We start from the raw sequence: 27,777 nt of genomic DNA, 5'->3' as shown, positions 1-27,777 counted from the left end.
TCTAGGGTTTTGATGGTTTCCTGTCTCACATTCAGGTCCTTTATCCATTTTGAGTTTATTTTTGTGAATGGTGTGAGAAAGTGGTCTAGTTTCAACCTTCTGCATGTTGCTGTCCAGTTCTCCCAGCACCATTTGTTAAAGAGACTGTCTTTTTTCCATTGGATGTTCTTTCCTGCTTTGTCAAAGATTAGTTGGCCATACGTTTGTGGGTCTAGTTCTGGGGTTTCTGTTCTATTCCATTGGTCTATGTGTCTGTTTTTGTACCATATACATCGTACTTCTAATTTTAGGTAGTTATATGTTATTACAGGAATTCTCATTTATAATTTTGAACAATTTTTTAATTCCTCCTCTCTTTTAGTAAAAGGACCCAAACTTTGGCTCAACTCTTAGTACTTACATTTCTCAAAAGCTCTGTCATTCTGTCTGTCTCTCACCTACACATTTCGGTATTTGGATTCAGCTAATATTTTGATTCAGCTTTCTTAAGTACAAATGTATATGTGTAAGGATATATACATGTAATTTTCCAATGTTTATATCTTTGCCATTTTCCCTCACTATCTCATATTATTTCCTTCATTTCAGATATTTTGTTCTTCTAACTGAATTACACCATGTAGTGTTGCTTTCACTGAGTGTGAAATCAGTAAAACAGATGAGACTTTGCAGCTCTGAAATGCCTTATTTTATTTTTTATAACCATATTTCAGTAGTACCTTAAATTCTATCTAAATACCAGAACAAAATGGCCAACAAGATTTTAAAGAAATGACTTTCAAATTTCTTTTAGTACAAACAAGCTTTCAAAATAGGCATTACACTTATAAACTTTTTAATTATATGAGGTTGGGGGAAGATTGGATAGTATGGGAGACTTTGGAAGCCACCACAAAGATTTCCTTTGGCAGATAGTGTTCTCTCTCTTTATCCAGATACTTCATAATTTTTTTTCTTTTCAAGGAGAGGACAAAATGCACATGCTTGGAGGGGAAATCAATCTGGTAGTTGAGGAAAGAACCCACAACCCCTCCTCATCTCTCTTGAAGGCACACCCTGACCTGGTGACTTTAACATGTGGGACATGAGTCCTAACAGGGCAGATGGGGTGACATGATTCCACAGAATTTACGAATTTGTCTCTGCAGATGCTTTCACTATTGGCCTCAGTAGTAATTTGGCTCAGTATACAATTCCCTACCAACACTTCATTCCTTGGGGATATTTGTCAGTAGCTTCTGGCACCCATTTTTACCTTTGGGAAATGGAGCCTGGAGGTGGCCTTTGCACTTTCCCCAGGAAGTAATTTTAGGACGTTTCTGCAGACCCAACAAGCCTCTGTTGCATATTTTTCAATTGAGGTGAAATTCACAAAGAATAACATTAACCATTTTTACAGGTACAATTCAATGTACGATTTTTAAAATCTAATTTACCCTGGATTTCTTCATTTTACTATGAAGTGTCAACATACGGGTTTTATTTTTAAATGTGCATCCACTACCATTCAAATGGTCTTTCCTCATCTTTGGAAAATACTCCAATTACTTGCCTCTTGGGCAGCTGGGAGACAGCATTCTCCGTCCTTTCTTCCTGACACAGTAGATGTGACCTTGGCCCTCCTCATTCTATTCCCAAGTACCTGAAATCTCCATTTCTGGCCTATTCCGCAGTCTGGAAAGTTTCCTCAATATTGTGTTCCAGCTTCCTGACAAACTCTTCAGGCAGGTCTTCCCCTTGACAGAATGAAAGCTTAGAACGTATTCACTCAACTGGATTCTTCACCATTAAAAATTTCTAACTAATTTCTATCATTGCCTCTTCAAGTATCAGTCATATCCTTTTCTCAAAAATGCAAGTTCCGGGGGCACCTGGGTGGCACAATAGGTTGAGCGTTCCACTCCGGCTCTGGTCATGAGCTCGTGGTTTGTGAATCTGAGCCCCGCACTTGGTTCACTGCCGTCAGCCCACAGCCCACTTCCGATTCTCTGTCCCCCTCTCTCTGCCCATCCCCCACTCTTTCCTGTTCTCTCTCTCTCAAAAATAAAGATTTTTCTTTAAAATTCAAGTTCCTCCATCATCTTTTTGATATGAAACACATACCTAATTTAAGATAAGTCTACATATTCCTGGCACTGTATGTCCATGGATATATTAGCAGAATTCTCAGTGAGCATTAAGATTGACTTTGTAGCACTGTTTCTTCTTATCAGGACTCCTCTTTGCAGTATACTCCTGTTGGGAGGGCTGAATTTCCACACACCTTATTTTCCACAAAGGTTTCCTCCTACAGCTGCACTGGGAGTCATTCACGATTAGGCAGGCACGCCTGCAGTTGTTTTGCCCTGTGACATCCACTCCCACAAACTTAGTGTCCACGCATAGTTGTGTCTTGCACGTATAGTTGGGTCCAATGTAGGGCTCACACTCACAGAGGTCCACGTCTTCCTGAACTACAGTGAATTCTCTTCTGCATACATGGGGCCATGGCTCAGTGCTGACCACGGCTGGTTCTGTTGGCAAAAACATCCCAGTGCCCAACCACAAAAATGGAGAAGGGAGCAACACAGCCTCCAAACTCACCAGAGATCTGATCCCATCCTTGCCTGTGAAGACCTGGGGTTCCTCTCATGTCCACACAGAGGGGAAACATCCACACTGATGACCCCTTGTTGGTCCCAGACACCGGTGGCCACTCAGCTTTGACCTCTTGTATCTGTTGAGGTTCCTCAATTTGGGAACTTTCTTTTCTCCTCTTCTGCACTTGGCTGTGGCTACATTTTTCAGAAATATGATAAATAGCATCTCTCGGTGTTAGGAACGAACCAGGGCTCTTGAGTGAGCCCATCCATTGTCTACCTAGACAGTGGAGTCAGACAACGCATCCTCTCATGCACCTCTTCCAAGACTCTTCATCTGGCCTGAAATTAGTGATGACTGAGCCACCCCATGAACATGACAGCACGGGCCCCACACCTGCTCTGAGCACTAGGGTTCATGACAAACCTCTCCCAAGGAGGAAACTCAGGCTCAGAGACTGGATGATATTTCTCAAAGTCACACAGTCACTAGATGATAGTTGAATCTTTTTTTTTTTTTTTTTTGATAGTTGAATCTTTACACAAAGGTCAGTTTTCCCTTCATATTCAGAGCACAAACCCAACCGACTGAGCCCGAAGCTGAAGGCAGGACCAGAGCAATGCAGGGATACCTGCGAACAGAAACAAGGGGCACCAGGGGGCTACGTTTCTAGCAAGATGTGTGGGCGCTGTTGCAAGAAAAGGGAAATCCATGATGAGGGCTCTTGGCAGGGAGAAAACCCACAATCAGGAACCAGGAGAAGAGTCATGTTTTCTCACCATATTCCCCCGTTTTCCTCCTTGAGCTCATCGTCACAGTGAAGCTGAACTCGGCCAGCACAGTTAGCTGTTCAACGCATGCACTGCCGTGAGGCCTGCAAAGCTGGCTGGCCGGGATGCAACACACTGCACATGCATCTTTGTGATTTCCTGCTGGTGGGGGGAGCAAGCGACGTCACAGGCTGCGCATGCGTCTTTGGGATTTCCTGCTGGTTGGGGGGAACAAGCGAAGTCACAGGCTGCACATGCGTCCTTGGGATTTCCTGCTGGTGGGGGGAGCAAGCGACGTCACAGGCCGCGCATGCGGTTTTGGATTTCCTGCTGGTGGGGGGAGCCAGCTGAGACACAGTCTGCACAACTTCCATCCCACACTCCTTTCCTGAAATATGTTTTGATAAAGGACAACTTTTACAACGTAAAAGTATGATTCCATACAGATAAAAAATAAACACAAATCAACATTTGTATTTACCTCATTGTGAATGAGGGAAGTAGGATGATGCCACCACTGTTTACACAGGTCTCCAAAAAGCAGACTCATTTCAGGACGGGAATGTTGAAAGGAATTCTCCAGGGTGAGCGAAGGCTTCTTCCACCTGCTCTTGCCTCCTCCCAGCATTCTCTGTTGGGGCCTGTATTTGAGGATCCTGTACTGTTGATGATTCCTCTGTGGGGTCAGCGATTGGTGATTCTTGACCAAGAGGTGTAGCGAGCAAGCTCCCCCTTCTGGCTTCACGATCCTTTTTTTGTGGGGTTTCTCTGTATTAACCTTCACACTTCTCCCAACTTGAGAGTACCTTGAGACTGTTTGATCCAAACATGAGAGTCAGTTTCAGACACATGCATACGCACATGGGAGAGATGCCCATAGCTGGCAGCACGAGATTTCGTCTGTTTGAGCCCACACAGGGCGGGGTTACTCAATCTGGACCAGGGGCACGTATTACAGACTTCCATCCAAAAACATGGGGAAGGGGAGCCTCAGCTCCCAACCTTTGCCTGGAGCCTGGATATTTCCCCTGTGAAAAGACACTGGGGTCCCTCTAGGGTCCACAAGGATGGAAAATCCCTCTCTATGATCCCTCCATGGTCCCAGGCACCAGTGGGAACTCAACTTTGTTCTCTCTTCCCTGCTGCGGTTCCAACTCCATTTTTGGAAATTTCATTTCCCGTTTCTCTGCATTTGTCCATGGCTGCGTATTTCAGAATTACTGTGAGTGGCAATATTGGGTTTCAGAACAGACCAGGTCTCCAGTGGGTGCATCAACCAAACAGCTGACTGCAGCATCAGACCCCCGGATCCCATCACGTCATCAGGACACAGCCCAGGCTCATCTTGCCTGGTCTGGAAACTCACAGTGACTCTTCACTCCTGTGCACCTGGCACCAAATCCCCACAACCACCCCGGGGTTTGCAGTTCAGGACAAAATGCATCAGATGAGGAAACTGAGGCTCAGAGAGAGAACATTACCACCCAAGGCCATATTGACAGTGGATGCTCCGGGAATATTTTGCTGAAGATGTTTTCCTTCAAAATGTAACCTCTACCCCAAATAAATGTCCCCTAAAGTTTACAGGCAGGACCCCAGAATGGCTAAGACAGCTTTGCCCCCGGAATGAGGGGCACTGGGGAGGCAGGAGGGACTCACAGCTGTGTTCCCAGGATGGGGGGTGGACGATGACACAGGAAGATAGAGAAGACCCTGAAGGCTGAGACAGAAAGAAAGCCCCGGCCCCAGGTGAAGAGAGGGTTTTTGTTTCCTTCCCTGTTTCCCTGTGTTTCTCCTCTGTGTGCATGACCCTGGTGACCTTGACCTGAGCCATGCAGAAATGTCACAGCTGTGTCTGCACTGACATGAGGCCGCAGAGGAGCCGGAACCCACACCCCCTGCAGCATCTCCGGGGCCTGGGGACCCCATGGGAGGTGAGGACCCCTGGGGATGTGCTGAGAATGAAGGAGAACTTGTAGGGGAGGATCTGGGAGGGAAGGACGTGCCCTGGTCTCCTCACCTGGATGGGTCATCTCAGGAAGCCTTGGGTCCACTTGCTGCACCATCACGGACACCAGAGTTGGGCCCCTGGAAACAGGCTGTTCCCCTTCCTGTGGGGCTGCTGACGTGACAACCCCATGACCAGGCAGGCCAGCCCCCAAGTGGCCACACCCTGTGCTTCTGTCTGTCCTGTGGGCACTGAGGTCCCTCCCTCTGCACAGCCAGGGCCAGAGGCAGAGACGCCATGACCCCCACCCTCACGGCCCTGCTCCTCCTCGGTGAGATCTCAGGAGGGGAGGGGATGCCCTAGTCTGGGAGGGACCCACCCCACAACCAGGCCCTGGGCAGTCAAAGACCTCAGGCACAGGAGGGTCATCGGGAGGTGGGGTATTGCTCAGGACTCGGGGCCATCCTCTCACAGGGACTCTCTTCCAGGTCTGAGTGTGGAACCCAGGACCCAAGTGCAGGCAGGTGAGTGTGTCCCCAGGTGTCCCATCCCACCTCCTCACTGGGGACGGGGGTCACCCACCAGGCAGCTGGGAATGGAGGACAGCAGTTCTGGGCAGATGGAGAGGGGACGTCTGGGGGTTTGGGGCTGAGCTAAGAACTGAGGGTGGGGAAGGTCTTGTGATACAGCCTCTGTTTCCTTCCAGGGACCCTCCCCACACCCTCCATCTGGGCTGAGCCAGGCTCTGTGGTCCCCTGGGGTAGCGCTGTGAACATCTGGTGTCAGGGGACCCTGGAGGCCCAGAAGCTCCATGTGTATAAAGAGGAAGGCTCAGTGTACCTGGACAGACAGCCCACACTAGAGCCTGGGAACAAGGCCAAGTTCTCCATCACACACATGACAGATGGACATGCAGGACGGTATCACTGTTCCTATCGAAGCCCCACTGGCTTGTCAGAGCGCAGTGACCCCCTGGAGCTGGTGGTGACAGGTGCGAGCCCCCTCAGGGTCCCCGCCCCAGGCTCTGCCCTCAGGGAGGGGGTCTCCTCCCAGCATGTCTCCCCTCACAGTCCAGCCCTGGGGGTGTTGTGGGGGGTAGAATCTGAGCCCCATTTAACATACCCCCTCCTCCTCTCCTAGGATTCTATGGCAAACCCCGTCTCTCAGCCCTGCCCAAACCCGTCATGACCTCAGGAGGGAAGGTGACCCTCCAGTGCACCTCGTGGATGGGATTCCATAGGTTCGTCCTGATGAGGGAAGGAGAACCCAGACCCGCCTGGACCCTCGACTCCCAGCGACACACCAGTGGGCAGTTCCAGGCCCTGTTTCCTGTGGGCCCTGTGACCCCCAGGCTCAGGTGGACCTTCAGATGCTATGGCTATTACAGCAACACCCCCCACATGTGGTCACTCTCCAGTGACCCCCTGGAGCTCCTGGTCTCAGGTGAGGGAAGCTGATTTTTGTTGCATCCGTGTTTTGACCACCAGACAGGTTATGGAGGCTCTGCTCCCAGGGGAGCCCCAGATCAGAGGGTGGGGTGAGGGGGACACGGGATCTCACAGGTCAGAGACACAGAATGTGAGAGACACTGAGACCTGGGGGTCAGGACAGGAGAACAGAGGTTTGGGGAGAATCTGCTCCTCAATCCACGACTGGTTGTCTCCCAGGTATGTCCAGGAAGCCCTCCCTCCTGACCCAGCAGAGCCCCGTCGTGACCCCTGGACAGAGGCTGACCCTCCAGTGTCGCTCTGACGTCGGCTATGACAGATTCGCTCTGTACAAGGAGGCGGCACATGACCTTCCCCAGCACCTTAGCCTGCAGTCCCAGGCTGGGCTCTCGAGGGCCGACTTCCCCCTGGGCCCAGTGAGCAGCTCCCACGGGGGCCGGTACACGTGCTATGGTGGACACAACCTCTCCTCCGAGTGGTCGGCCCCCAGTGACCCCCTGGACATCCTGGTCACAGGTGAGGGGACACGGGTTCAGTCAGGGCCCCAGACTCTGCACAGGCCCTGCTGGGGGTGTCCCAGGTGGTGGTGGCTGGGGTCAGGGGTGTGGGGTCCCCAGGGAGGGAGAGAGACAGAGAGACAGACGGGAAGGGGAAGGAGAGAGACTCAGAGGACAGACAGACAGACTCAGTTCAGAGCAAGGATGGACAGCCCCTCACCTGCCTTCCTCTCTCTAGGACAGCTCTCCTACACACCCTCCCTCTCAGTGCAGCCAGGACCCATGGTGGCCTCAGGGGAGAATGTGACCCTGCTGTGTCAGTCCTGGAGCTTTGTGGACACTTTCCTTCTGTCCAAGGAGGGGGCAGCCGACCCTCCCCTGCGTCTTAAATCAAAGTACGGAGCTGGGCATTACCAGGCCAAATTCTCCATGAATCCTGTGACCTCAGCCCAAGGGGGGACCTACAGGTGCTACGGCTCATACAGCAACTTCCCCTACCTGTTGTCACACCCCAGTGACCCCATGGAGCTCCAGGTCTCAGGTGAGGGGCCCCAGCCCTGTCCCCTCTGTGTCCCAATGTTGTCTTCAGGGCCCTGTGCCCAAGAGAGCCCTGGGCTGAGACATAATGGAAGGGGCTCAGGGGAAGTGTCACCCTAGGGGTCCGCCCCTCAGAGCACAGGAGGGAAACACGCCCCTCCCTCCCTCCCTCCCTGCCCCTTTCCTTGTCCCCGTCACCACAATTCTCCAGGTGGAGGAGGAGGGCCCTGGGGGCCGCAGGGCACATGAGGGAGAAGACTGTAAGCAGAGACAGGGTCTTGAAGGGAAACTCCAGCCCCCTCCTCTACTACTGTCTTTCCCCCCAGGATCCTCTGGAGAGTCCGGCCCCCCAGCCACAGATCCCAGCTCAACAGCTGGTGAGTCACAGTGGCTTCTGTCCAGGGCTTTCCTTCCCGTGTTTCAGAGATGCCAGGGTGGCCACCAGGCTCCAGGAGCTCTGAGGCCAGGGGGAGGAGGGCTGGGATGGTCATGGCAGAGGGAGAGGGTGGGGGCCCAGCTGGGGAAGAGGCAGCCCCCTCTGCCCACCCCCCACCCTCCCTGACCCCAGGAGCCTCTGCGGGCAAGTGAAGGTCTCTGTCAGGAGGAGGCGGGTGGGTCCATGGGAGCAGGGGTTGGTTACACCGTCAGTTCAGACACCTCTGGAGACACTGGCTAGGACACGCCCCTCCCCTGCCTGGGCCTCAGTTTCCCCAGGTGTAAAGGAGAGAGTCGTGGCCCAGATTAGATTTCCCCTCAGTTCTGGCCGTGGCTCCGGCCCCCTTCCGCGGGGAGAGGAGGGCTCACGGGGAAGCCCCTCCGGGTCGGGATTCTATGGGGACCTGGCCCTCTGCAGCAGTGGGATGACCCTGGAGGGGGAGGGGCGGGAGGACAATGGCTGGGGGCCTTCAGGTAGTGAGGGGAATCTGGAAGGACCCTCGGCCCCAGACGAAGACGCTGGGACAGACCCGCCTACAGATGAGGAGCCCAGAGCCCCAAGCTGGTGTCGGCCTGGGGGGGGGGGGCAGCATGAGGAGAGCGCAGGGAACCCACAGCCCGGGTTCCAGTCCCAGCCCTGCCGCCTCCACGCTGGGCCACCTGGGACACGTGATCAGCCTCCCTGTGCCTCACTTTCCTGTCTGTGGAGTGGGGGGGGGGGGGGGTGGCAGTCCCCTGCTGCGTGACCCTTGACAGGGTCAGAGGTGAATGCCCAGAGCCCAGCACGTGCCTGGCACACAGCAGGCGCCCAGTTAAATGGCATCACTGGCTCCTTCACGGTGTGGCTCTGCCCAAGGTCCCAACCGGTACCTGTACGTCCTCATCGGGGCCGCGGGGGCCTTCGTCCTGCTGCTCTGCCTCCTCGTCGTCCTCCTCGTCCGTCGCCGGCGTCAGGGCAAAGGCAGGAAGCCGGGTGAGAAGGGACGGGGGTGACCAGCCCCAGGGGGTGGTGGCTCTCCCGCGGGTGGATGGAGAGTGGCTCAGGGCGCCAGCCAGAGGGAAACCAGACGCGGGAAAGGCCAGCGTGGAAAGACACTTCTGCAGAGTCTCACGTCGGAGAGGCTAGAAAGAAAACACCTAAGGTCGGCACCCATGTGCCAATTGGAGGTGTTTTCTTCTCTTCCGTCTCGGGAGATGTTGAAACACGGGCAATATGTGTGAAGGGTTCCTTTCCTCTGGGATCACGTGGCAGGGGTCCGTAACCTCCCAGCCCAGGGGGAGGCTGATTCCCAACTTCCTGCAGGGGCCGCAGACCCAGAGCCCCAGGACAGAGGCCTGCAGGACAGGTAACTCGTGCCCGCAGACCCCCGGGCCCCCACCCGCCTGCCCGTCTGTGCCCCCTAACACCCCATCTCCTCCCCAGCTCCGGGCCAGCTGCCGCCACCCAGGAGGAGACCCTCTGTGAGAGGAGTGGGGCCGCCCCGGGGGGTGGGGGCTGGGAGGGGCTGGGGGCTGGGAGTGAGGACGGCGTTGCTGCACGTGTGGCCTCGGCCCCTCACCCGCCACTGGAGCCCCTGGACCGCGGGGTGGGGTGTGAGCCCAGGGGACCTTGCCAAGAGCTACGCCCCCCTTTCTGCCCCAGCAGATGCCGCCGTGCAAGACGCACAGCCCGAGGAGGGGGTGGAGCTGGACCAGCGGGTGAGACCCCTGCTCCCGTGCAGACCCCGAGGGCCCTCCTGGTGCCAAAAGTAAACCAACGGACACTCCTGTGTCCTCACACCACCCGGTCGTGGCGGTGTCCCACGGGTGCCCTCTCCCTCCTTGGGCACCCCGGGGCCTCTTGCCGTGACCTCGCGGGGCCTCCCACGTGCCCCCCTTGACTGGTCCTCACCCGCCGTCGGACTTCCGGTTGTTGGGGTGCTCGCCCGGGTCTCAAGAGGGTGCGTGAAGAAAGGAATCACCCGCAGGTCTCTAGGCCCCATTCGTTCATTTGCCCGGCAAATGTGCACAGAGAGCCCACCGTTTACCAGGCCCCACCTAGTGCTGCAGGCACGACAGTGAGCAAACCTGACCCACGCTCGGCGAGCTCACCTTGTGGGCGACAGACCGTATGCGAGGAAGTGGGCAGTGTCCTGGAGTGCAAAGTGTGGCTGGGGAAAATAAGGCAGGAGGTGAGGGTAGCAGGCGCAAAGGTCCTTAGGCGGCAACATGCGTTTTCGGGAAGGTGGGGGTGGCGGCCATGTGGTTGGAGCCAAATGAGCAAGAAACAGTGTCAGGAACAGATTCAGAGCCGTAGGAAGCACCCAGATGCCCCAAGGCTCAGGAAGTCCCTGAGGAGTCCACCAGGAGATTGACCTAAGCTGCCTAAAAGTTCGAAAGCATCACTCTGGCAACAGTGTGGAAAATTCACCGAGGCTGTCCAGTGGAATCAAGGAGACGAATCTCCCCCTCACTGTCTGTCCCCAGCAGGACGCGGAGGATGGAGACCCCCAAGGAACGACGTATGCCCAGGTGAGCCACTCAAGATCAAGACTCAGTCGGGGACCGGCCACTTCTCCTTCCCCCCTGTGGGGGGGATTGCCGGACACAGAAGCAGAGGAAGACAGGCAGTTGGACAGTCAGGTGGGTCCTCTCTTCTCCAGGCTCCCAGGCTCGCCCCACCCCAACCACACACCTCCCCTCTCCCTCCGCCCACTGCAGGCTGCCGCATCTGACGCCCCCCCAGATGTGACCTACGCCCAGCTGAACCGCTTGACGCTCAGACGGGAGACGAGTGCACCCCATTCCTCCCGAGCCGGGGAGCCTCCAGCAGAGCCCAGCGTGTATGCTGCTCTGGCCATCCGCTAGCCCAGGAAGGACCCACAGCCCACACTCCAGGGAGGGGACCGCGGGGACCCCAGGAGGCGCAGGAGCTGCCCACGGAGGCCGCCTAATGGCCCCAGCCAGCCTGGACTCCTAACATAGACCAGTAAGAACTCCTGGGACCCTCTGGGAGTGACCGGATTCTGCCATCAAAGATAGCTAGAGCCCCTACATTTTGGAAATAAAGCAACAGACTTCTCGATAATCCGTGAGTGAAATAAGAAAACCAAAATGGAAATGGGAGAATGCTTACGCTGAATAATGTAAATGTTACACATCAGACCTATGGCGCAGGAAAATTAGCAACCAGGAACGAACGTATTAGAAAAGAAAAAGCCTAAAAAGTCAATGGCATAAATTATTGTACCAAGAATTTAGAAAAAACAGCAAATTATTCCAAATCAAGGTAGAAGGCAGGAAATTATAGCGATAAGAGTAGCTACTAATGAAGACAAACAAAAAATAGAGCATAATCAATAAAGCCCAAAACGTTTATTCGTGAAAACATGAAACATATTCATAAATCCTAGCCACAATGCCAAGAAAGACAGAGAGAGAGAGAGAGAGAGACAGACAGAGACAGAGAAAAAGGACATTATGAGCACAGCATCACATCCTATAGACTTTAAATACATAACAGAATTATTGTTTATTTTTATTACTTATTATTATATTATTAACGATTTTGTGCTAATACATTAGAAAATGTAGAGGAAATGGACAATTCTCAAAAATGCAAAATGATGAATAGGGATAAATAGAAACTCTAAATGCCGTATGTATAAAATATGTTGAATACACAATTAAAGTTTTTTCCACAAAGTGAACTGAGTCTGGAAAGTTTCACTGATGAATGCCTCCAAACACTGATGTACTCATAAAAATACACACACACATGCATGGACACACCTACATACATGTGAACATGCAAACACACATGTGGACACACAGGCACAAATATACACATATAAACACAAACACGTGAACACACATGCATGCACAGACACATGGACAGGCCTACATACATGTGAACACGTGAACACACACAAATATGTGAACGCACACGTGAACACATGGACACATATACACGCACAAACACAGGAACACACGCACGCAGAGACACATGGACAGGCTTACACACATGTGAACACGTGAACACACACAAATATGTGAACGCACACACAGACACATGGACAGACCTACATACATGTGAACATGTGAACACACACTTGAGCACACACAGACACAGAAACACCTACACACAGGAACACACACATACACACACAAGAACCTGTGAACACACGTATGCAAACGTGGGCATATGGACACACCTACATCCACAAACACGTGAGCACACATGTGAACACACAGGCACACATACGCATACCAAACTTACACAGCCTTCCCCAGAGAACAGAGAAAGAAGGAATGCTCCCCTGACACATTTTATCAGGCCAGAAAAACAAAAATTGGCAAGAAAACTACAAACTGGGGGGCGCCTGGGTGGCGCAGTCGGTTAAGCGTCCGACTTCAGCCAGGTCACGATCTCGCAGGATCTCACGATCTCGCAGGATCTCACGATCTCGCGGGATCTCGCGATCTCGCGGTCCGTGAGTTCGAGCCCCGCGTCGGGCTCTGGGCTGATGGCTCGGAGCCTGGAGCCTGTTTCCGATTCTGTGTCTCCCTCTCTCTCTGCCCCTCCCCCGTTCATGCTCTGTCTCTCTCTGTCCCAAAAATAAATAAAAACGTTGAAAAAAAAAAAATTTAAAAAAAAAAAAAAAAGAAAACTACAAACTGGGAAAATCACGGTGAGCTCCTTCGCATGGACTCAGGTATAGGTCCCTAAACAAAATATCCAGAGACAAGGTTCAGCGATCTATAAAATAGGTTGACATGTCATGACAATGCAGGTATCTTTTTTTTTCAGGAATGCCTGGTGAGTTTTATATCCAAAATCAATACACTTCAAACATTAAAATAAGAAATAGTAAAGCAAGACAATAGCAACAGATGCAAAGCTTTTGATAAAACAGATTGCCAATTTATAGTAGGGATAATTTTTACAGGCAAAAGCTTGTAAAAGGAGACTGTGCTGTGAAGGAGACTCAGACAACCATGTTCGGTGCTGCCACTTGTATTCAATAAGTAACCAGCCAATTAAATAAGGCAAAAAAAAAAAAAAGTGATAAGCACTAAATGGATAGAATAATGCTGTATTGATTATTAATGGATCCCAAAATTGTGTGCATGGACTATTCAAAATCATATAAAGATCCATGATTCTAATTTGAAAAGGACTTATGCAATGTGTCTGGACACATCATCAATGTCCAAAAATCAACTGCATTTCTAGGGGGCCCTTGGGGGGCTCAGTTGATTAAGCATCCGACTCTTTAGTTTCGGCTCAGATCATGATGTCACGGTTCGCGGGTTCAAACTCCACATCAGAGTGCAGGGCCTGCTTGGGATTCTCTCTCTCTCTCTCTGCCCTTTTCCCCACTCATGCTTGCTCTCTCACTAAATAAATAACCTTTTAAAAATAAAAATAAAAATCAATTGCATTTCAGACGTCCACTTTGGGGGCCCAGAGAATGGGGAGAGCAGGTTAGGGGCACCAAGTACAAAGGCAGAGGGTCAAACTGCGGGGTCCTCTCCTTTCAGAGCGCTGGCCGCAGGCACATTATTTCAAACTCTGAGGCAGCGAAAGCAGATGACCACCATCTGCATGGGGATGTTTACTGGATGCATCATACAGTGATGTTCCTCTACTAAGATTGTAAGAAATGCAGATAAATGACGAGCACTGGGTGTTCTATGCAAGTGATGAATCGCTAAATTCTACTCCTGAAACTGTTATTACACTATATGTTAACTAACTTGGATTTAGATAAAATTTAAAAATAAAATAAATATGGATAAGTTAAGGTGTTAGGTTAATTCCCAGAGTCCCAAAGAATTGGGAGAGGTTTTAATTACATGCGATAGAGGCACGATTCATCTTATGACATGTCGCTTCATGGCGCGTTTTTACACACTGAAGGTTTGGGCAACTCTGCGTTAAGATTTTATTTTTAGAAAGAGAGCGCGAGCAAGGGAGAAGGAGAAGGAGACAGAGGCTGACTCTGTGCTCAGCGCGAGTCTGACGCGGGGCTCAATCCTAGGATCAGGACCTGACCCAGAAAGAGTGGCATGTTCAATCGACCTCAGCCACCCAGGAGCCCCAGCATTTTAAAATTAAGGTATGTACTTTTTTTTTTTTTAAAGAGATAATGCTATTGCCCACGTAATAGACCACAGTATAGTATAAACAGGATTTTTATACCCTCTAGAAAACCAAAAAATTCATTCCATTTGCTTTATTGCCATATTCCCTTATTGGTGGTCTGGAATTAATTCCCCAACATCCCCAGGTGTGCCTATAATCCTAGAGCGGGGGCGGCTGCAGCCCAGAGAAGGTGGACATCGCCACTCAGAGGCTCGCTAGCGGGCCCTGTGAGGTGACCGCCCAGGGGCGCAGGACGGTCCTCACTTCCCCGGGGGCGGACGCCGTGACTCCGGTCAAGGACAGACGCGGGCGGCACACTCAGCTCGCCGCCCTGGCCCTACCTGTCCTCTCCGAGTGCTTTGCCGCTCGGCACCACCTCTTCTGATTGGTGCAGGCTGGCGGCGTGCGCGCTGACGTCACCAGGCAGCGTCGTTGCTATAAAAGCGAGGCCGGGCCGCGGAGGTTTCTCTTTCTCAGCTCTCGGAGACTACGGTGAGGGTGAGTGTGCTGCCCGGCTCTCTGGTCAGGGTGTGGGTTGCAGGGGCGTAAGGACCTTCCGACACGAAATGAGTATGTTAAGGCGGTCGGAGGTGGTTGGACGGGACTGCAGAGCGGTGGCGCTGGGCGAGCCGGCTTTGGCGGCGTCGCGGGCGGTTTTCGCGAGCCTGCGGCGGCGTTGTGGGACTGCGCAGGCGCCGTGCGCGGCTCTCATAGGCTCGGGTTTCCGTCCCGCGCAGGCGCACGCGGACATTCGCGGCCAACATGCCGGTGGCCCGGAGCTGGGTTTGCCGCAAAACCTACGTGACCCCTCGGAGGCCCTTCGAGAAATCCCGCCTCGATCAAGAGTTGAAGCTGATCGGTGAGTAGTGTGACCCGGGTTTCTGTTTCCGGGCCAGGTGGGGCTTGGCCGGCGCGTGGGTGAGGCCGCACACGTGCTCATTGCCGCGGGCGTTCTCGCGTGAGCGTCCCGCCTCCCCCCCGGAGGTGGGCATGGTTTGGGGTCTGGCGGGGTTGTCCAGCCTTACGTTTGCACTTGGCCGGGGGGCCGAGCTCGCTCGCCCAGCAGCCAGATTCCTCTCTTCGCAGGCGAGTATGGGCTCCGCAACAAACGTGAGGTGTGGAGGGTCAAGTTCACCCTGGCCAAGATCCGCAAGGCTGCCCGGGAGCTGCTGACGCTGGACGAGAAGGACCCGCGGCGGCTGTTTGAAGGTGAGGCAGTGTGCGCGAGCCCACGGGAGGGACACTGGGTGCGGGGCGCCGCCGGCCTCCCTCCCGCCTCTGCTCGTCCGTTGGTCAAAGGTCTGGGCTGAGCGGGGGGAGCCCACCTCTGGCCCTGAGTGGAAGTCATCCGTGGGAAAAGTGGGTCTGGAGCCAAATCCCCCTTTTCTGTAAGCGTGTGACGCGGGGCTCCCCAAGCATTGCCTACTTTTATAAGGTGGTCAGCGGTGTTTTCCAAAAGCCTGACCGGGAAGGCAGCCTGTAGGGTGACGATTTGGGAAGGGAATGCAGATCATTTGGGAACTTGACCACCTTTCCAGAGCAACAGCTGATTTCAATCACCTTATGATTTTCTTGTTTTTCAGGGTTGTAAGATGGCAATAATGTTAAAGTAGCTGGAGTTTTATTTTTCTGGGTTTTTTAGATTTGTTACTTAATCTGCAGGACAGCTTCCTAGGGGTAGCTTATGATACATTTTACAGGTGATCCTCTCGTAGTGGGTCCAGACAAACTCAGTGATGGGGTGGACTGAGAAGAGTTTCCAGGAAGCTTAGAGAACATGACCAACAGTTGAAACAGTATCTGAATGTGAAAGAAGTCAGAGTATCTATCCCACAATGGCTTGTGAAAGCTTCTGTCACAAGTGTACAGGTCACTTGCTCTGTGTTAACTCCTAAAGTTGGGCTACCTGGAAGCTCTCCTCCTCATACTGCTTTTGGCCTGAGCTCGGGGACACTTGGTTTATAGGGGGGGCTGGGAATCATGTTTTGCTTGTTTCTAAATTTTTGATTTCTTTTCCAATCTATAGCTGAGAAGGAAACTGCTTTTACATTTGAGCCTTCACCGTTATGGTTGGGCAGTCAGTCATATTAGAGGTTGAGAAAGCTCTGGAGCTTGTTTAACCGTCACCGACAGATCACGTGATCATGAAAATTCAGGAATCCCCTCCCCTGTGGATGCCTGGGTGGGACTTGATCTAAAAGTCTTTGTGGAGCCAGCCAGTTAATTGAGGGCAGAGGGACTTTCTGAAGATCAAGCTACTCCAACCCATGGTCAGATACGCAGTCTTGTGGCTGACCGGGCAGGTGAACCCAGAGTATTTGTGGTTTCCCATGGCAGAAGTGGACTTTACTGGGGAAGGCAGCCCATAGGTTTGTAGGCATTTAGTAAACGAAGGTGTTTAGCCCGACTAGACAGGAAGGAGCCTGCAGGCTCTCTGCCTATCCCTGGAGGTGTTTGTCACTGGTCCAGCCTGAGGTCTAGCCTTCCCCACTAAAGGCAAGTGACTGGGTGAGAAAGTGTTCTGATTTTTATTAAAAAGGCTTTGCCTCTTAAACTAGTTGCAGCCAGCACTTGGCTGGGAGCGGTTTGTGGCTCCATCCCCATGGCAGCTATAAAGAAACAGGTGTAACATCCATTTTTCAGATCAGAAACTAAGGCATTTTAATGCTTGTTTCGTGCCATTAGGACGAGGAAAGGCCTTTTAATGATAGTGGTTTTATTTTACATAGAAATTTCTAAAGAGATTCTAAAATTGATGTCAAGTTTCTGTTCTCTAGCCTGAGGACAAAAAAGGCAAAAAGTATCCTAGCTGGTAGATAATCCCAAACTAGTTTTTGTGTGGGGGCATTTTTTGTATTAATATTTGAATAATGTCTCTTTTTAACCAAGGTATAATTCACAGACTATATGTGGTTTTTAGATGTGTGGCATGATTCGATATTTCTTTGTACCATGAAATGATCACAATAAGTGATCTAGTTCATTTCTGTCACTATCTGTAGCTTAAAAAAAGTTTTCTTGTAATGAGATCTTTTAAGATGTACTCCATTGGTGCAGCAACTCTTGACTCAGGGTTGTGAATTCTAGCCTCACGTGAGGTGCAGATATTACTTTAGAAATAAAGTCTTAAAGATGTGCTCTCTTGACAACTTTCTCGTATACAGTGAGTATTCTAACTGGAATGTGGTACTTTTTGACCACATTCACCCACTGCCCTTGTTACTCCGGCAACCACCATAATGTACTCTGAGTCTGCGAATTTGGGGTATTTCTTTTGATGGTAGCTTTGTGTGGATTCCATGTATAAATGAGATCATGGCCTTTGTCTCTGATTGACTCCACTTGGCATGGACCTCGGGGTCTGTCCGTGCTGTTGCAGGTGCTAAGATTTCATTCTTTTTTATGGCTGAGTAATCGCCCGCTTTGTGGGTGCCGCATCTTTTACCCGTTCAGCTGTCATTCGGTGAACACTTAAAGTTGTTTCCATGTCTTGGCCACTGCAAGTAATGCTACAGAGAGTGTGGGGGGAGCTTCCCTTTTCCAGTTAGCGCATTCGTTTTCTTTGGATAAATATCCAGAAGTGACATTGCTATGTCATCATAGTTCTGGGTTTGACTTCTGAGGAAACTCCATCCTGTTTTCCAGACTGGCTGCACCAATCTCACATTCTCTTTTAAATTTAACGTTTGTTCATTTTTGAGAGACAGAGCATGAGCAGGGAAGGGGCAGAGAGAGAGACACAGAATCCAAAACAGGCTTCAGGCTCTGAGCTGTCAGCACAGAGCCCACCGCAGGGCTTGAACTCACAAACTGCGAGATCCTGACCTGAGCCAAAGTCGGGTGCTCAACCGAGTCACCCAGGCGCCCCTACACATTCTCACCAACAGTGCATGAGGGGAGGGTTCCCTTTCTTTACATTTCACGGACTGTTTTTTTGTCTTTGATATTGTTTTTGGCAGGTGTGAGGTGACATCACTGTCGTTTTGATTTGCATTTCCCTTTATCCTGAGAGAGCACAAGCCAGGGGAGGGGCAGAGAGGGAGAGAATCCCAAGCAGGTTCTGTTAATCAGCACGCAGCTGGCTGCAGGGCTCAGTCCCACAAATGGTGAGATCATGACCTAAGCCAAAATCAAGAGTCAGAGGCTGAACCGATTGAGCCACCCAGGCACCTGGTTATCATGGATATTGTAACAATACTTCCAAACCATAGGCATGGAATACCTTTCTATTTTAATGTTTTAGGGGTTTTTTTGTTTTTGTTTTTTTGATGGTGGGGGGAGCACAGGATCTGAAGCTGACTCTGCACTGACAGCAGAGACCAATGTGGGACTCAAATCCATGAGCCATGAGATTATGACCTGAGCCAAAGTCAGATGCTCAGCGAATTGAGCCACCCAGGCACCCCTGTTGATGTTTTTGTAAATGGGAAAATATCCTATCTTAGGTTGAGCATTCGTTAGAGTGAAGAACGAAGCCATACTAGGACTTGGGATGTTGGGAAAGGTAGAGTGTGTGTCTCCATTTTGATCGTCTTTCTCCATTAGCTGTGCTAGAAAGACTGCAGTTTTCCAGGGGCAAGGGGTCATGATGTCAAGAATCCGGGATAGTACAGAGAGCTTCCTTGAATTGTCTTGCTGTAATGAATGATAAGGTCACTTGACGAGAAGTGAAACTAATCCTTTTTAAGGAAAAGCAAAGTTGAGCTTTTACCCCAGTGTCACGGTGTTAGGCTATGAGCCTGTGTGAGTATGAACTCTGGGGACAGGGTTTGCCTCCGGGATCCCAAGTCCTGGCCGCTGTGGCGTGGTCAGGGGCTATGGGCAAATTGCAAGGCCTCCTGCACCTGGGGGTTACTGGCAGAAGGGCATGACCTCATGCCATTGTTGGCATGAACACACCATGATTTCTCAGCAGGAAACCACAGATAGAATGGTAGAGCATATGACATACTCCTTAAACGTGTGCCCAGTCTGAGGCTTCTAGGGCCTAGAGGCTAAGTGCTGACGGCCCTATATTGTCAGGGAAGGCGGTTGAGCCTCAGATTTGACTGACTAGTAGCGGTTTCTTGACTCCAGCAGGTTAGGTCTTGACTGCTGCGCTCCATTGTGGGAATAATGGGTTAGCAGCCGCAGCACCTAGTCTTTGGGGGCGGTGGGGAGTGGTTAAGTCCTCTGGCAGGATTGTCTCATTACTCTCCTGACAGCTCACGGAAGGTTCTGTTCCTTGTTTCAGAGAACAGAGGTGGGTGTGGTCACCTGCCCTCCTTGGTAAGACAGGTAGGTGTTGCGTGGTTGTGAGGATTGTAGGAGCCACACTGTGGCCACTGTGTTGGATCTTACATCAGAGTCATGGGCCCTGCTTCCCACTCACATCCCACCTCCATGCTAGGGAGCCCCCAAGAAGTCTGAAGTGAGCCAGAAGCCTGAATGCGTGCTTCCTTCCCCTCCTACCAGGTAACGCTCTGCTGCGGCGACTCGTGCGCATTGGGGTGCTGGACGAGGGCAAGATGAAGCTGGATTACATCCTGGGCCTCAAGATTGAGGATTTCTTGGAGAGGCGCCTGCAGACCCAGGTCTTCAAGCTGGGCTTGGCCAAATCCATCCACCATGCCCGCGTGCTGATCCGCCAGCGCCATATCAGGTACTCCTTCTGGGCTCCCGGAGTCTCTCTTCCACCCCATCCTCTCCTCTGGTGGTTGCCCTCGCTGAGTTTGCTGTCCTTACCTCCTGTGCAGCCCTTGGAGGTGACGGGTGTGAACATACCTTGAGGGTACAGGTTGACCCAAGCAGAGAGCTCATGGGGTGCTGGGGACGGCCTCGTCCTCCCCCTAGCCCAGCGCAAGGGTCACTGCGGCCTGAGCCGTACACCTTGTGAAGGCTTCTGCGGGCGTGCAGACAGCTGGACAGGTAACCGCTCTGGGTGCGCCCAGCTGGCTTGATTGGGTTCGTGGGTTCGGCTGTCTGTTGGGCCCCCTACCTGGTGGCCGTCACGTTCTTGCACAATGTGGGCGTTAATTTGGTAAGCTCGCCTCAGTCCGTGGTCTGATGCTCAAGTGCCAGGGACTGCAGGGGTCTGGCTGGCTCCAGGTGGCAGCTGTCAGGGCAGAAGGGTTCTGTATCTGGGTGCTCTGTTTGCCCTCTGTCTGGTTCCAGAGAACCTGGACGGGTGGCTGCTTGAAGGACTGTGATGCTGCATCTCAGGTACTACACCTGAAGCTCAGTTGAGTTTTAAAAATCAGATCCTGGAATTGCTGCCATGTTGCCTTCTTACTTAGTGGTCACATGTGGGGTTTACTTGTGGATGTTTCCGCTTCTGTAAGATGCGAACAGGAAAAACTCTCTCCCGCGATGCTCTGACGCCCTCCTGATCGCACAGGCGCTGTGGGGTCAGTGTGGCTGCAGCACCCACTCTGCCGGCTGCAGAGTCGAAGCAGAGAGTAGGGTCTCATCCTGCTGGGATCCTTTCCCCCCTCCCCTCACCTGCCATCCCCCCTCCAGGGTCCGAAAGCAGGTGGTGAACATCCCGTCCTTCATTGTCCGCCTGGACTCCCAGAAGCACATCGACTTCTCCCTACGCTCTCCATACGGGGGCGGCCGCCCTGGTCGCGTGAAGAGGAAGAATGCCAAGAAGGGCCAGGGTGGGGCTGGAGCCGGAGATGACGAGGAGGAGGATTGAGCCCACCCGCCCCACCGCTGGGCTATGGATTGCCTAGTTTTCTAGTCCGATAATAAAACAGAATCAACCCTTTGGAACTGGTGTTTATTGGTGGGTCTGTTCTCCTTCCTTCTCTGAACACACAGGCTTCTGTGGTGGGAAAAAGTTCAGGCTTCCTCATCCTAGCAAGTTCACACTTGGAGCATTGCCTCTTGCTTAGAGGGGCCTGGGGAGCCTACCAGCTGGGGATCCTTGTTGGGGTAGGGGAAGTGCACCCCACTCATGTCTGCTGCTGGGAGCCAGCTGTTTGCAGTGGGGTGGGGTGGAGTCCTTTCCCGGCAGAGAAGTAGTGAGTGGGGGTCAGGGGTTAAATGTTGGGGGTGGGCGCAAAGAGCTGAACCTGGGGTCACTGGTGGAGACGAACTACTGTAGTTGGGTTTTGGTAGGAAGCCCTTGAGAAGGTGAACAGACTGATTTCAAAGCTCATTTTGGTGGGGTTGGGAAGTGGGTGAGTCCTAATTAGGGGCCTGTGGGAAAGGACATTTAAGACCCAGCTTCGCAGTGATGGTCCTGGGAGGCTGCCTGGCTGCCACGAAGCCTACAGAAGGTCCTGAGTAGTCCTATCCTAGTGCTGGTTGGTAGGCCCTGCCCTTCCCCCCACCACCAGGGTTACCACTTGGTGGTCTTGGCATTTCCATGGGAATCCTTGGAGTCAGGGTCACTTTACAGGAACCCTAAGGTCAGCTGTATGGTGATGGGAATTCCTGGAAGCAGTTTCCACAAGGTCCCAGTAGTTGGGTCCTTGTCCTGCCTCCAGGCTGGGTGGGATCAGGTAGAACCCACTGTGGGCAGCTCCTTTGCCCTCAGGCTCCCTGCAGGAGACCTCGCAGACCCCCGGAGTGTGGGGTGTGGGTCCTGCTTGGGCTAGCGGATGGCCAGAGATGCATACACACTGGGCTCTGCCGGAGGCTCTTCTTGGGAGGAAGCGGGTCCACTTGTCACCCGCCTGAGGGTCAGGCAGTTGAGCTGGGCATAGGTCACATCCTGAGGGTCTTCAGAGACCAAGCTGTTGATCTGGGCATAAGTCCCATCTTGGGAGTCTTCAGAGACTACAGCCTGGAGCAGAAGGAGAGAAAAGGCATGTGGCTGGAGCAGAAGAAACCCTGAGGCCTGGGGAGGAGAGGATGCACCCACAGGGGGGTCTAAGGCCCTGTTAGACACCGTGAGGGATGGTCTTGAGCCCCCCTTGCCCTCCTTCAGTTTGTATCTGGGGGAGGAGGGCTGTTGGGGTCCAAAGTGCCTACTGCCTGGACACAGCTGGTACGTGGATGGTTGGCCCCTGGAATCTGGTGCTGGGGGAGGGCAAGGCTGGAGGTAGGAATTGAGTGTGGCCATCAACGTGGATGGACAGGCCCCCACGCCCCCACAGGGGGTTCAGCCCGTTGGCCAGGGTGAATCGCGTGAACAGCCGTGGCTGTGGGTGGGACAGATGGGGAAAGACTGAACAGAAAGAGGACTGAGCTAAGCTACAGGACCACTTTGTGTAGGTTTTAGGAGGTGCCGCCTCTGGGCCTCTACTGGCCCAGGGCCTGGATTTCAGCCCTTTGTGCAGGGCACAGGCAGCCCTAAACTCCAACCCTGCCCCCTTGGCCTGAGTGTCCCCAACAGCTCAACAGAAGAGACCAAGGACCCTGAGGTTGTAGCCGCCCAGAGTGGCGTGCTTCCAGAAGGGAGAGGCTGCGGGCTGCCGGGTGGAGTGTCTGCTGGATTTATCACATGAACAGAGAGGCAGGGGTGCCCTGGTCAGGACCACAGGGAGCCCACCTGGCTGTCCAGCTGTCTGTCCTCTTCAGCCTGTGTGTCTTTCATGACAGCATCTGGTAGGGACAGAAAAAGGCGGTCCCATCTCTTGCCAAGATCCCTTGAGATCTTGTATGGCAGGAGCCCAGAGAAGATCAGTGATGTTACCAGGCCACAAGGTGATCAGATGCTCTCTCACACCCGAGCCCAGGACCCTCTCCCAATCCACAGCCTCCACTGCCCACCCACATTCTCTGGGCCCGCCTCCTCCCCCTGGTGGCCCCACACTTCCCCTTACACAAGTTCTCATCCTGGGCGGCCGTGGCAGCGGGACCGGAGCTGGGGAGAAGACAGGGCTGTTAGGCGGCAGTGAGGGGGCCACCAGCTGGTGACAGTGGGGTCTCGTCTCGGAGAGGTCTTACCTCCCACGCAGGCCTTCATCCTCAGGCGCTGGGATTGTGGCTGCTGCTGCTGCGGGGAGTTGGAAATCAGCCTCCGGCACCCCACCGTGAAACCCTCCCCTGGGCCTCCCTTAAGCTGAGGATCTCAGAACTGGAAAGATTATAATCCCTTCCAATCACCGTATAGAATTCAAAACAAAGACGTTCCAAACAAAAAACAAAACTTGGATGTGTTTTCAAGCATTTCATAAATTTGAGAAGGCAAAAAATTAAAATATTTACACGTATGCTCACATGTACTCCTCTCTCCAGACTTTCTCACTGGGCGATGCTGGAGTTCTACGCTGGCCTTTCCCACGTCTGGTTTCCCTCTGGCTGGCGCCCTGAGCCACTCTCCATCCACCCACGGGAGAGCCACCACCCCCTGGGGCTGGTCACCCCCGTCCCTTCTCACCTGGCTTCCTGCCTTTGCCCTGACGCCGGCGACGGACGAGGAGGACGACGAGGAGGCAGAGCAGCAGGACGAAGGCCCCCGCGGCCCCGATGAGGACGTACAGGTACCGGTTGGGACCTTGGGCAGAGCCACACCGTGAAGGAGCCAGTGATGCCATTTAACTGGGCGCCTGCTGTGTGCCAGGCACGTGCTGGGCTCTGGGCATTCACCTCTGACCCTGTCAAGGGTCACGCAGCAGGGGACTGCCGCCCCCCCCCCCCCCACACTCCACAGACAGGAAAGTGAGGCACAGGGAGGCTGATCACGTGTCCCAGGTGGCCCAGCGTGGAGGCGGCAGGGCTGGGACTGGAACCCGGGCTGTGGGTTTCCTAATGGGATTTTGGGTTTTTTCCATGCTGTCCCCTTACCCCTCCCGCACTGGCAGAACACCAGAGTGGAGACCTGTTCACCAAACCCAATCTCCGCCCCGCCCAAGCCCAGATCTGTCTCCCACTGTGCACAGGCCCAACACCCCTTGGGGGCCTGTGTGGATGTGCCGTGTGTGTGTGTGTGTGTGTGTGTGTGTGTGTGTGTGGACACGCGTCCACAAGGGCAGGAGGGAGGGCTCTCCCCTTCCAGAGCTCTAAAAGGGGCCATGCTGAGGGCATTCACCAGAATCTCTCAGTGGGCCTGAGGGAGGCGACAGGAGGCCTGTTGTGCTGACAGTTAGCCATGGGTCTCGGAAAGGGATGGACTTGTCCAGGATCCCACAGCGGGGGAGAAGCAGATCTGGGCCTGAACCTGATTTCCAAGCCTTGCTCTCTCCCCGACTGCACAGCAACTCTCGGGCTGAGCCCCCGTTGCCGTCTGCGGGGGTGAACTCAGACACCTCCTGTGTGTGCCCACGCCCCCCACCCTGCCGCACCCCACACACAGTGCAGCCACCTTCTTGCCCTTTGCAATCAGAGGACTTGTCTCGGTGAGAAGGAGCTTCTCAGGCCATAATCTCAGGAAGAGACTGAGGCAAGCCTAGGCTGAGCTCCTCCCAACCGCATCTCCCAACAGAGACTCCACTTACCCCTCCATGGGGTGACTGGTGCATCCTCAGAGCCTCCTGGGGACCAGGAAAGAGAGGTAAGGAGGGGTGCTCTCTGCTCCCCACTTCAGGGTGCTGGTCCCCCAGGTGGGAGCCCACCTTTCCCTCCGCCATCTGGCCCAGACTCAGAGCCCCCCGGAGCCCCGTGGTCACCCCTGACACAAGCCGTGCCAGAGATGGTGATCTTGGTCCCCCCAGGGATCCACGCCTCTGCTAGTCCCCCACTCTCGTGTTGGTGTCTCTCGGTGAGGAGCTCTTAGGACTGGAGACTGGAGGAGGATGGGGGTGGTCGGCCTCTGGCCTCACCTCCCTCCTTTCTGTCAGGACCTCAGCAGGCAGGGTAGGAGGCAGGGATGGGGGTTGCTGTGACCATCCCTCTGAGAGCTGAGGTTCCCGTCTGCCGCTCCCCTCCTTCTGTGACCCCCTCACTCCCGTCCCAGCCTAGCATTTCTCCGTTGACAGGTCCCTGACCACGATGACACACAGGGGACAGGACTGGGGCCCCTCACCTGAGACCAGCAGCTCCAGGGGGTCACTGGGGTGTGACCACAGGTAGGAGGAGTTGCTGGATGAGACGTAGCACCTGTAGGTCCCCTCATGGTCTGAGGTCACAGGACTCATGTTGAAGCTGACCTGATAAGGTGCAGTTGTGTCCTGCAGACGAATGTGCTGGGGAGGAGCAGGTGACCCCTCCTTGGACAGGTAGAAGGTGTCGAGCCAGATTTCCGAGCGACACTGCAGGGTCACATTCTCTCCCCAGGACACTGAGGGCCCCGGCTGGGCGGAGAGGGACGGTTTCCTGTACAGGCCTGCGGGAGGAAAATTCATGACCTGTATAGATCTGCTTCCCCCTTCACACACCCTTGACCCTGAGCTGGGTGATGACTGTCCTCTCTGCTGGGACTCTGTGTGCCCCGTCTCAGTTCCTCTTGTCTCTCTGATGGGTGTCCTTTGTTTCCTTGGCCTTCTGTGTCCCTGTTCCTAGACTCCATCTCAGCCTCTGCCTCTTATCCTCTACCTGGACCCTATCACCCCTAGCGGTGACCATGGCCCCAACCCCCTGAGCAGACAGAAATATGGGGAGTGGGTCTCTCACCTGTGATGAAGATGTCCAAGGGGACACTGGGGGCCGACCACGTGGAGGAGAGGTTGTGTCCACCATAGCATCTGTACCGGCCCCCATGGGTGATGCTCACAAGGCCGAGGGGGAAGTTGGGGCTGGGCTGCCCATCTAAACGCACGGGAGGTGTGATCCCCTCATCCTTCATCAGAGCGAATGTGTCAAATCCGGCTTCTGAATGACACTGGAGGGTCAGGTTGTCTCCAGGCTGCACCAGCGAGCCCGGCTGGGCTAAGAGGGTGGGCTCCCTGTAGGCGCCTGGACGGGAGGGGACAGAGGCACCAGGGGATGCACACCCCACGTTGGCCCCAGGGCCTGAGGCGAGGCTCTCATGAGCACCGCCCCCCCTCCACCATAGCTTCCATGTGTCGTCTGACTTCAGGAGGCCAGTGCCCCACCCACTTTCTATCACCCCCAGGGCTCCACTGGGCACACGGCTTAGGTCAGTCATTTGGGCCCAGGAAGTAGGTGGGGCAGGGCAGTGCAGGGGCCCCTCACCTGTGACCTGAAGGTGCAGAGGGTCACTGGGGAGTGACCACACATACGGGTAGGAAGCTGGAGAAACGTAGCACCTGTAGGTCCCCCCATGGGAGGTGCTCACGGGGCCCACAGGGAACAGTGCCTGCCTCTTCTCACGAGGGAACTTCAATTCCAGGTGTCGGGGCGCGTCAGCTCCCCCCTCCTTCAGCAGACGGAAGGTTTGCCATGGATGTGGTGAGCTACAGGAGAGGGACACGTTCCCTCCTGAGGCCACCACAGGGCCTGGGATGGCTGACAGGGAGGGTGGGTTGTACACTCCTGAGGGAGAAGGAGGGGCAGTGTTAAAGGGGCCATCGCCCCACGTACCCCAGTGTGGACGGTGAGCGAGAGTCCCCTGAGGCCACACTCTGTTCCCTTCCACCTGGAGGAGGGGCCCCAGGGGAGGGGCCAGCTTCTGCCTTACCTGTCACCACCAGGGGCAGGAGGTCACTCCGCTGTGACCAGCTGTTCCTGCTGTGATATTGACACTGGTATCGCCCTGCATTGTGCGGACTCGTGAATCCAAGGGAGAAACTGGCCTTGTCGCTGGACTCCTGTGAGATCTCCATGGACATGGGTTCTGAGACCCTCTCTTTATACAGATAGTAGACATCAGCCTGCAGAGATGCCTGGCACCAGATGGTCACAGGGGTCCCCCCGGTGACATTGGGGCTGGGGTCAGCCCTGATGGAGGGTTTGGGAAGGTACCCTGGAAAGGAGTCAGATGGGGAATTGCAAGGGTGCCCTTCTCCCCTGTTTCCCACCTGTCACCCCAAGGCCCCTCCCGGACTGGTCACCATCAGCCCAGACCCTCTGTGCCCCCCAGCTGCCCAGCGGGTTGTTGGGTGGAAACAGGAGGTCTGGGGAGCACTCACTTGCCTGTACCTGGTCCCACGGACCCCGACACAGCCCTGGAAGAGAGTTCCCTGTGAGAGTGTCCCCCCAACCGCATGTAGCTGTTCCAGGCCCAGTCAGGTCCAATGACCACGGGGGTCACTCTCTGGCCCCCAGAAGTCCTGCCCCCAACATGCCTCCCAAGTCCTGAGGTCTCTCAGGGCCCAGGGCCTGGGGGCAGGGCGGGAGCCACCCATCCCTCCTCTTGTCCAGAAAGCTCACCGAGACACAGAAGGGCGGTGAGGGTCTGGGTCCTGACGCTGCCTCCCATGGTCCCAGCGGTGCAGACAGCTTAAAAGTCCTCAGAGTCCACAGGACAGACACATGCACAGGGTGTGACATGGCCCAGGCTCTGTGGTCCCCATCATGGGTTCCTCACGAGAGGCCTTACAGGAAGGGGAACACCCCCTCCGGGGCCTTGCTCTGCTGTCCCTGAAGGACGCCCGACAGCAGAGGCCCTGCGACCTTTCAGACCAGATGCGAGTCTCACCAGACCCCACACGGCCCTGCCACTCTG

At 54.0% G+C, this 27,777-nt stretch overlaps 3 protein-coding genes and 1 long non-coding RNA gene across 8 annotated transcripts; 2 read left to right on the top strand and 2 right to left on the bottom strand.

Annotated features, from left to right (window-relative positions):
* Positions 1-665: 665 nt before the first annotated feature.
* LOC112851150 (uncharacterized) lies at positions 666-14,815 on the bottom strand. Of its 2 annotated transcripts, XR_015245055.1 has the most exons (4): positions 14,684-14,815; positions 9,086-9,337; positions 3,832-4,163; positions 666-3,738 (listed from the first exon to the last, which is right to left on the bottom strand). It is a non-coding gene; the product is annotated as an uncharacterized LOC112851150 (long non-coding RNA). The 2 variants fall into 2 exon arrangements; XR_003222745.2 differs by lacking the exons at positions 9,086-9,337; positions 14,684-14,815 and adding an exon at positions 5,371-5,498.
* On the top strand, positions 5,496-11,904 carry LOC147573840 (leukocyte immunoglobulin-like receptor subfamily B member 3). Of its 3 annotated transcripts, none has more exons than XM_086690651.1 (13): positions 5,508-5,629; positions 5,787-5,822; positions 6,005-6,289; positions 6,439-6,741; positions 6,966-7,262; positions 7,482-7,784; positions 8,107-8,157; positions 9,072-9,188; positions 9,519-9,561; positions 9,639-9,676; positions 9,861-9,913; positions 10,682-10,837; positions 10,916-11,904. In XM_086690651.1, exons 1-13 carry the CDS (start codon positions 5,596-5,598, stop codon positions 11,060-11,062), a joined length of 1,863 nt encoding a protein of 620 aa, XP_086546777.1. In that variant the 5' UTR covers positions 5,508-5,595; the 3' UTR covers positions 11,063-11,904. The 3 variants fall into 3 exon arrangements, with proteins under 3 accessions (XP_086546776.1, XP_086546777.1, XP_086546775.1); XM_086690649.1 differs by having other exon boundaries at positions 9,858-9,913; XM_086690650.1 differs by lacking the exon at positions 6,005-6,289 and having other exon boundaries at positions 5,496-5,629; positions 9,858-9,913.
* Positions 14,736-21,095, top strand: RPS9 (ribosomal protein S9). Of its 2 annotated transcripts, XM_025914688.2 has the most exons (5): positions 14,736-14,840; positions 15,080-15,201; positions 15,429-15,551; positions 19,797-19,983; positions 20,841-21,095. In XM_025914688.2, exons 2-5 carry the CDS (start codon positions 15,105-15,107, stop codon positions 21,016-21,018), a joined length of 585 nt encoding a protein of 194 aa, XP_025770473.1. In that variant the 5' UTR covers positions 14,736-14,840; positions 15,080-15,104; the 3' UTR covers positions 21,019-21,095. The 2 variants fall into 2 exon arrangements, with proteins under 2 accessions (XP_025770473.1, XP_086546791.1); XM_086690665.1 differs by lacking the exon at positions 14,736-14,840 and having other exon boundaries at positions 15,047-15,201.
* LOC112850915 (leukocyte immunoglobulin-like receptor subfamily B member 3) lies at positions 21,084-27,546 on the bottom strand. Its single transcript, XM_086690653.1, has 12 exons — positions 27,483-27,546; positions 27,242-27,277; positions 26,791-27,075; positions 26,346-26,645; positions 25,824-26,105; positions 25,237-25,536; positions 24,710-24,745; positions 23,653-23,769; positions 23,220-23,268; positions 23,096-23,136; positions 22,822-22,874; positions 21,084-22,113 (listed from the first exon to the last, which is right to left on the bottom strand). Exons 1-12 carry the CDS (start codon positions 27,529-27,531, stop codon positions 21,922-21,924), a joined length of 1,740 nt encoding a protein of 579 aa, XP_086546779.1. The 5' UTR covers positions 27,532-27,546; the 3' UTR covers positions 21,084-21,921.
* Positions 27,547-27,777: the final 231 nt, after the last annotated feature.

Source organism: Puma concolor, chromosome E2 (genome assembly GCF_028749965.1).
Source record: "Puma concolor isolate L17-30 chromosome E2, mPumCon1.1.hap2, whole genome shotgun sequence".
NCBI lineage: Eukaryota > Metazoa > Chordata > Mammalia > Carnivora > Felidae > Puma > Puma concolor.
This window is presented reverse-complemented; position numbering and strand designations above follow the sequence as displayed.

What these genes read in the sequence shown, in the direction of transcription:
- LOC147573840 (XM_086690649.1), top strand. Translation starts at nt 5,596, where the DNA reads ATGACCCCCACCCTCACGGCCCTGCTCCTCCTCG. An exon ending in GGGCAAAGGCAGGAAGCCGG is followed by an intron (nt 9,189 to 9,518) that starts GTGAGAAGGGAC and finishes AACTTCCTGCAG; the next exon opens with GGGCCGCAGACCCAGAGCCC. An exon ending in CACCCAGGAGGAGACCCTCT is followed by an intron (nt 9,677 to 9,857) that starts GTGAGAGGAGTG and finishes TTTCTGCCCCAG; the next exon opens with CAGATGCCGCCGTGCAAGAC.
- RPS9 (XM_025914688.2), top strand. Translation starts at nt 15,105, where the DNA reads ATGCCGGTGGCCCGGAGCTGGGTTTGCCGCAAAACCTACGTGACCCCT. An exon ending in TCAAGAGTTGAAGCTGATCG is followed by an intron (nt 15,202 to 15,428) that starts GTGAGTAGTGTG and finishes CTCTCTTCGCAG; the next exon opens with GCGAGTATGGGCTCCGCAAC. An exon ending in CCCGCGGCGGCTGTTTGAAG is followed by an intron (nt 15,552 to 19,796) that starts GTGAGGCAGTGT and finishes CCCTCCTACCAG; the next exon opens with GTAACGCTCTGCTGCGGCGA.
- LOC112850915 (XM_086690653.1), bottom strand. Translation starts at nt 27,531, where the DNA reads ATGGGAGGCAGCGTCAGGACCCAGACCCTCACCGCCCTTCTGTGTCTC. An exon ending in CACCGCCCTTCTGTGTCTCG is followed by an intron (nt 27,278 to 27,482) that starts GTGAGCTTTCTG and finishes ACTCTCTTCCAG; the next exon opens with GGCTGTGTCGGGGTCCGTGG. An exon ending in CCTGCCCCTGGTGGTGACAG is followed by an intron (nt 26,646 to 26,790) that starts GTAAGGCAGAAG and finishes CTTCTCCCTCAG; the next exon opens with GAGTGTACAACCCACCCTCC.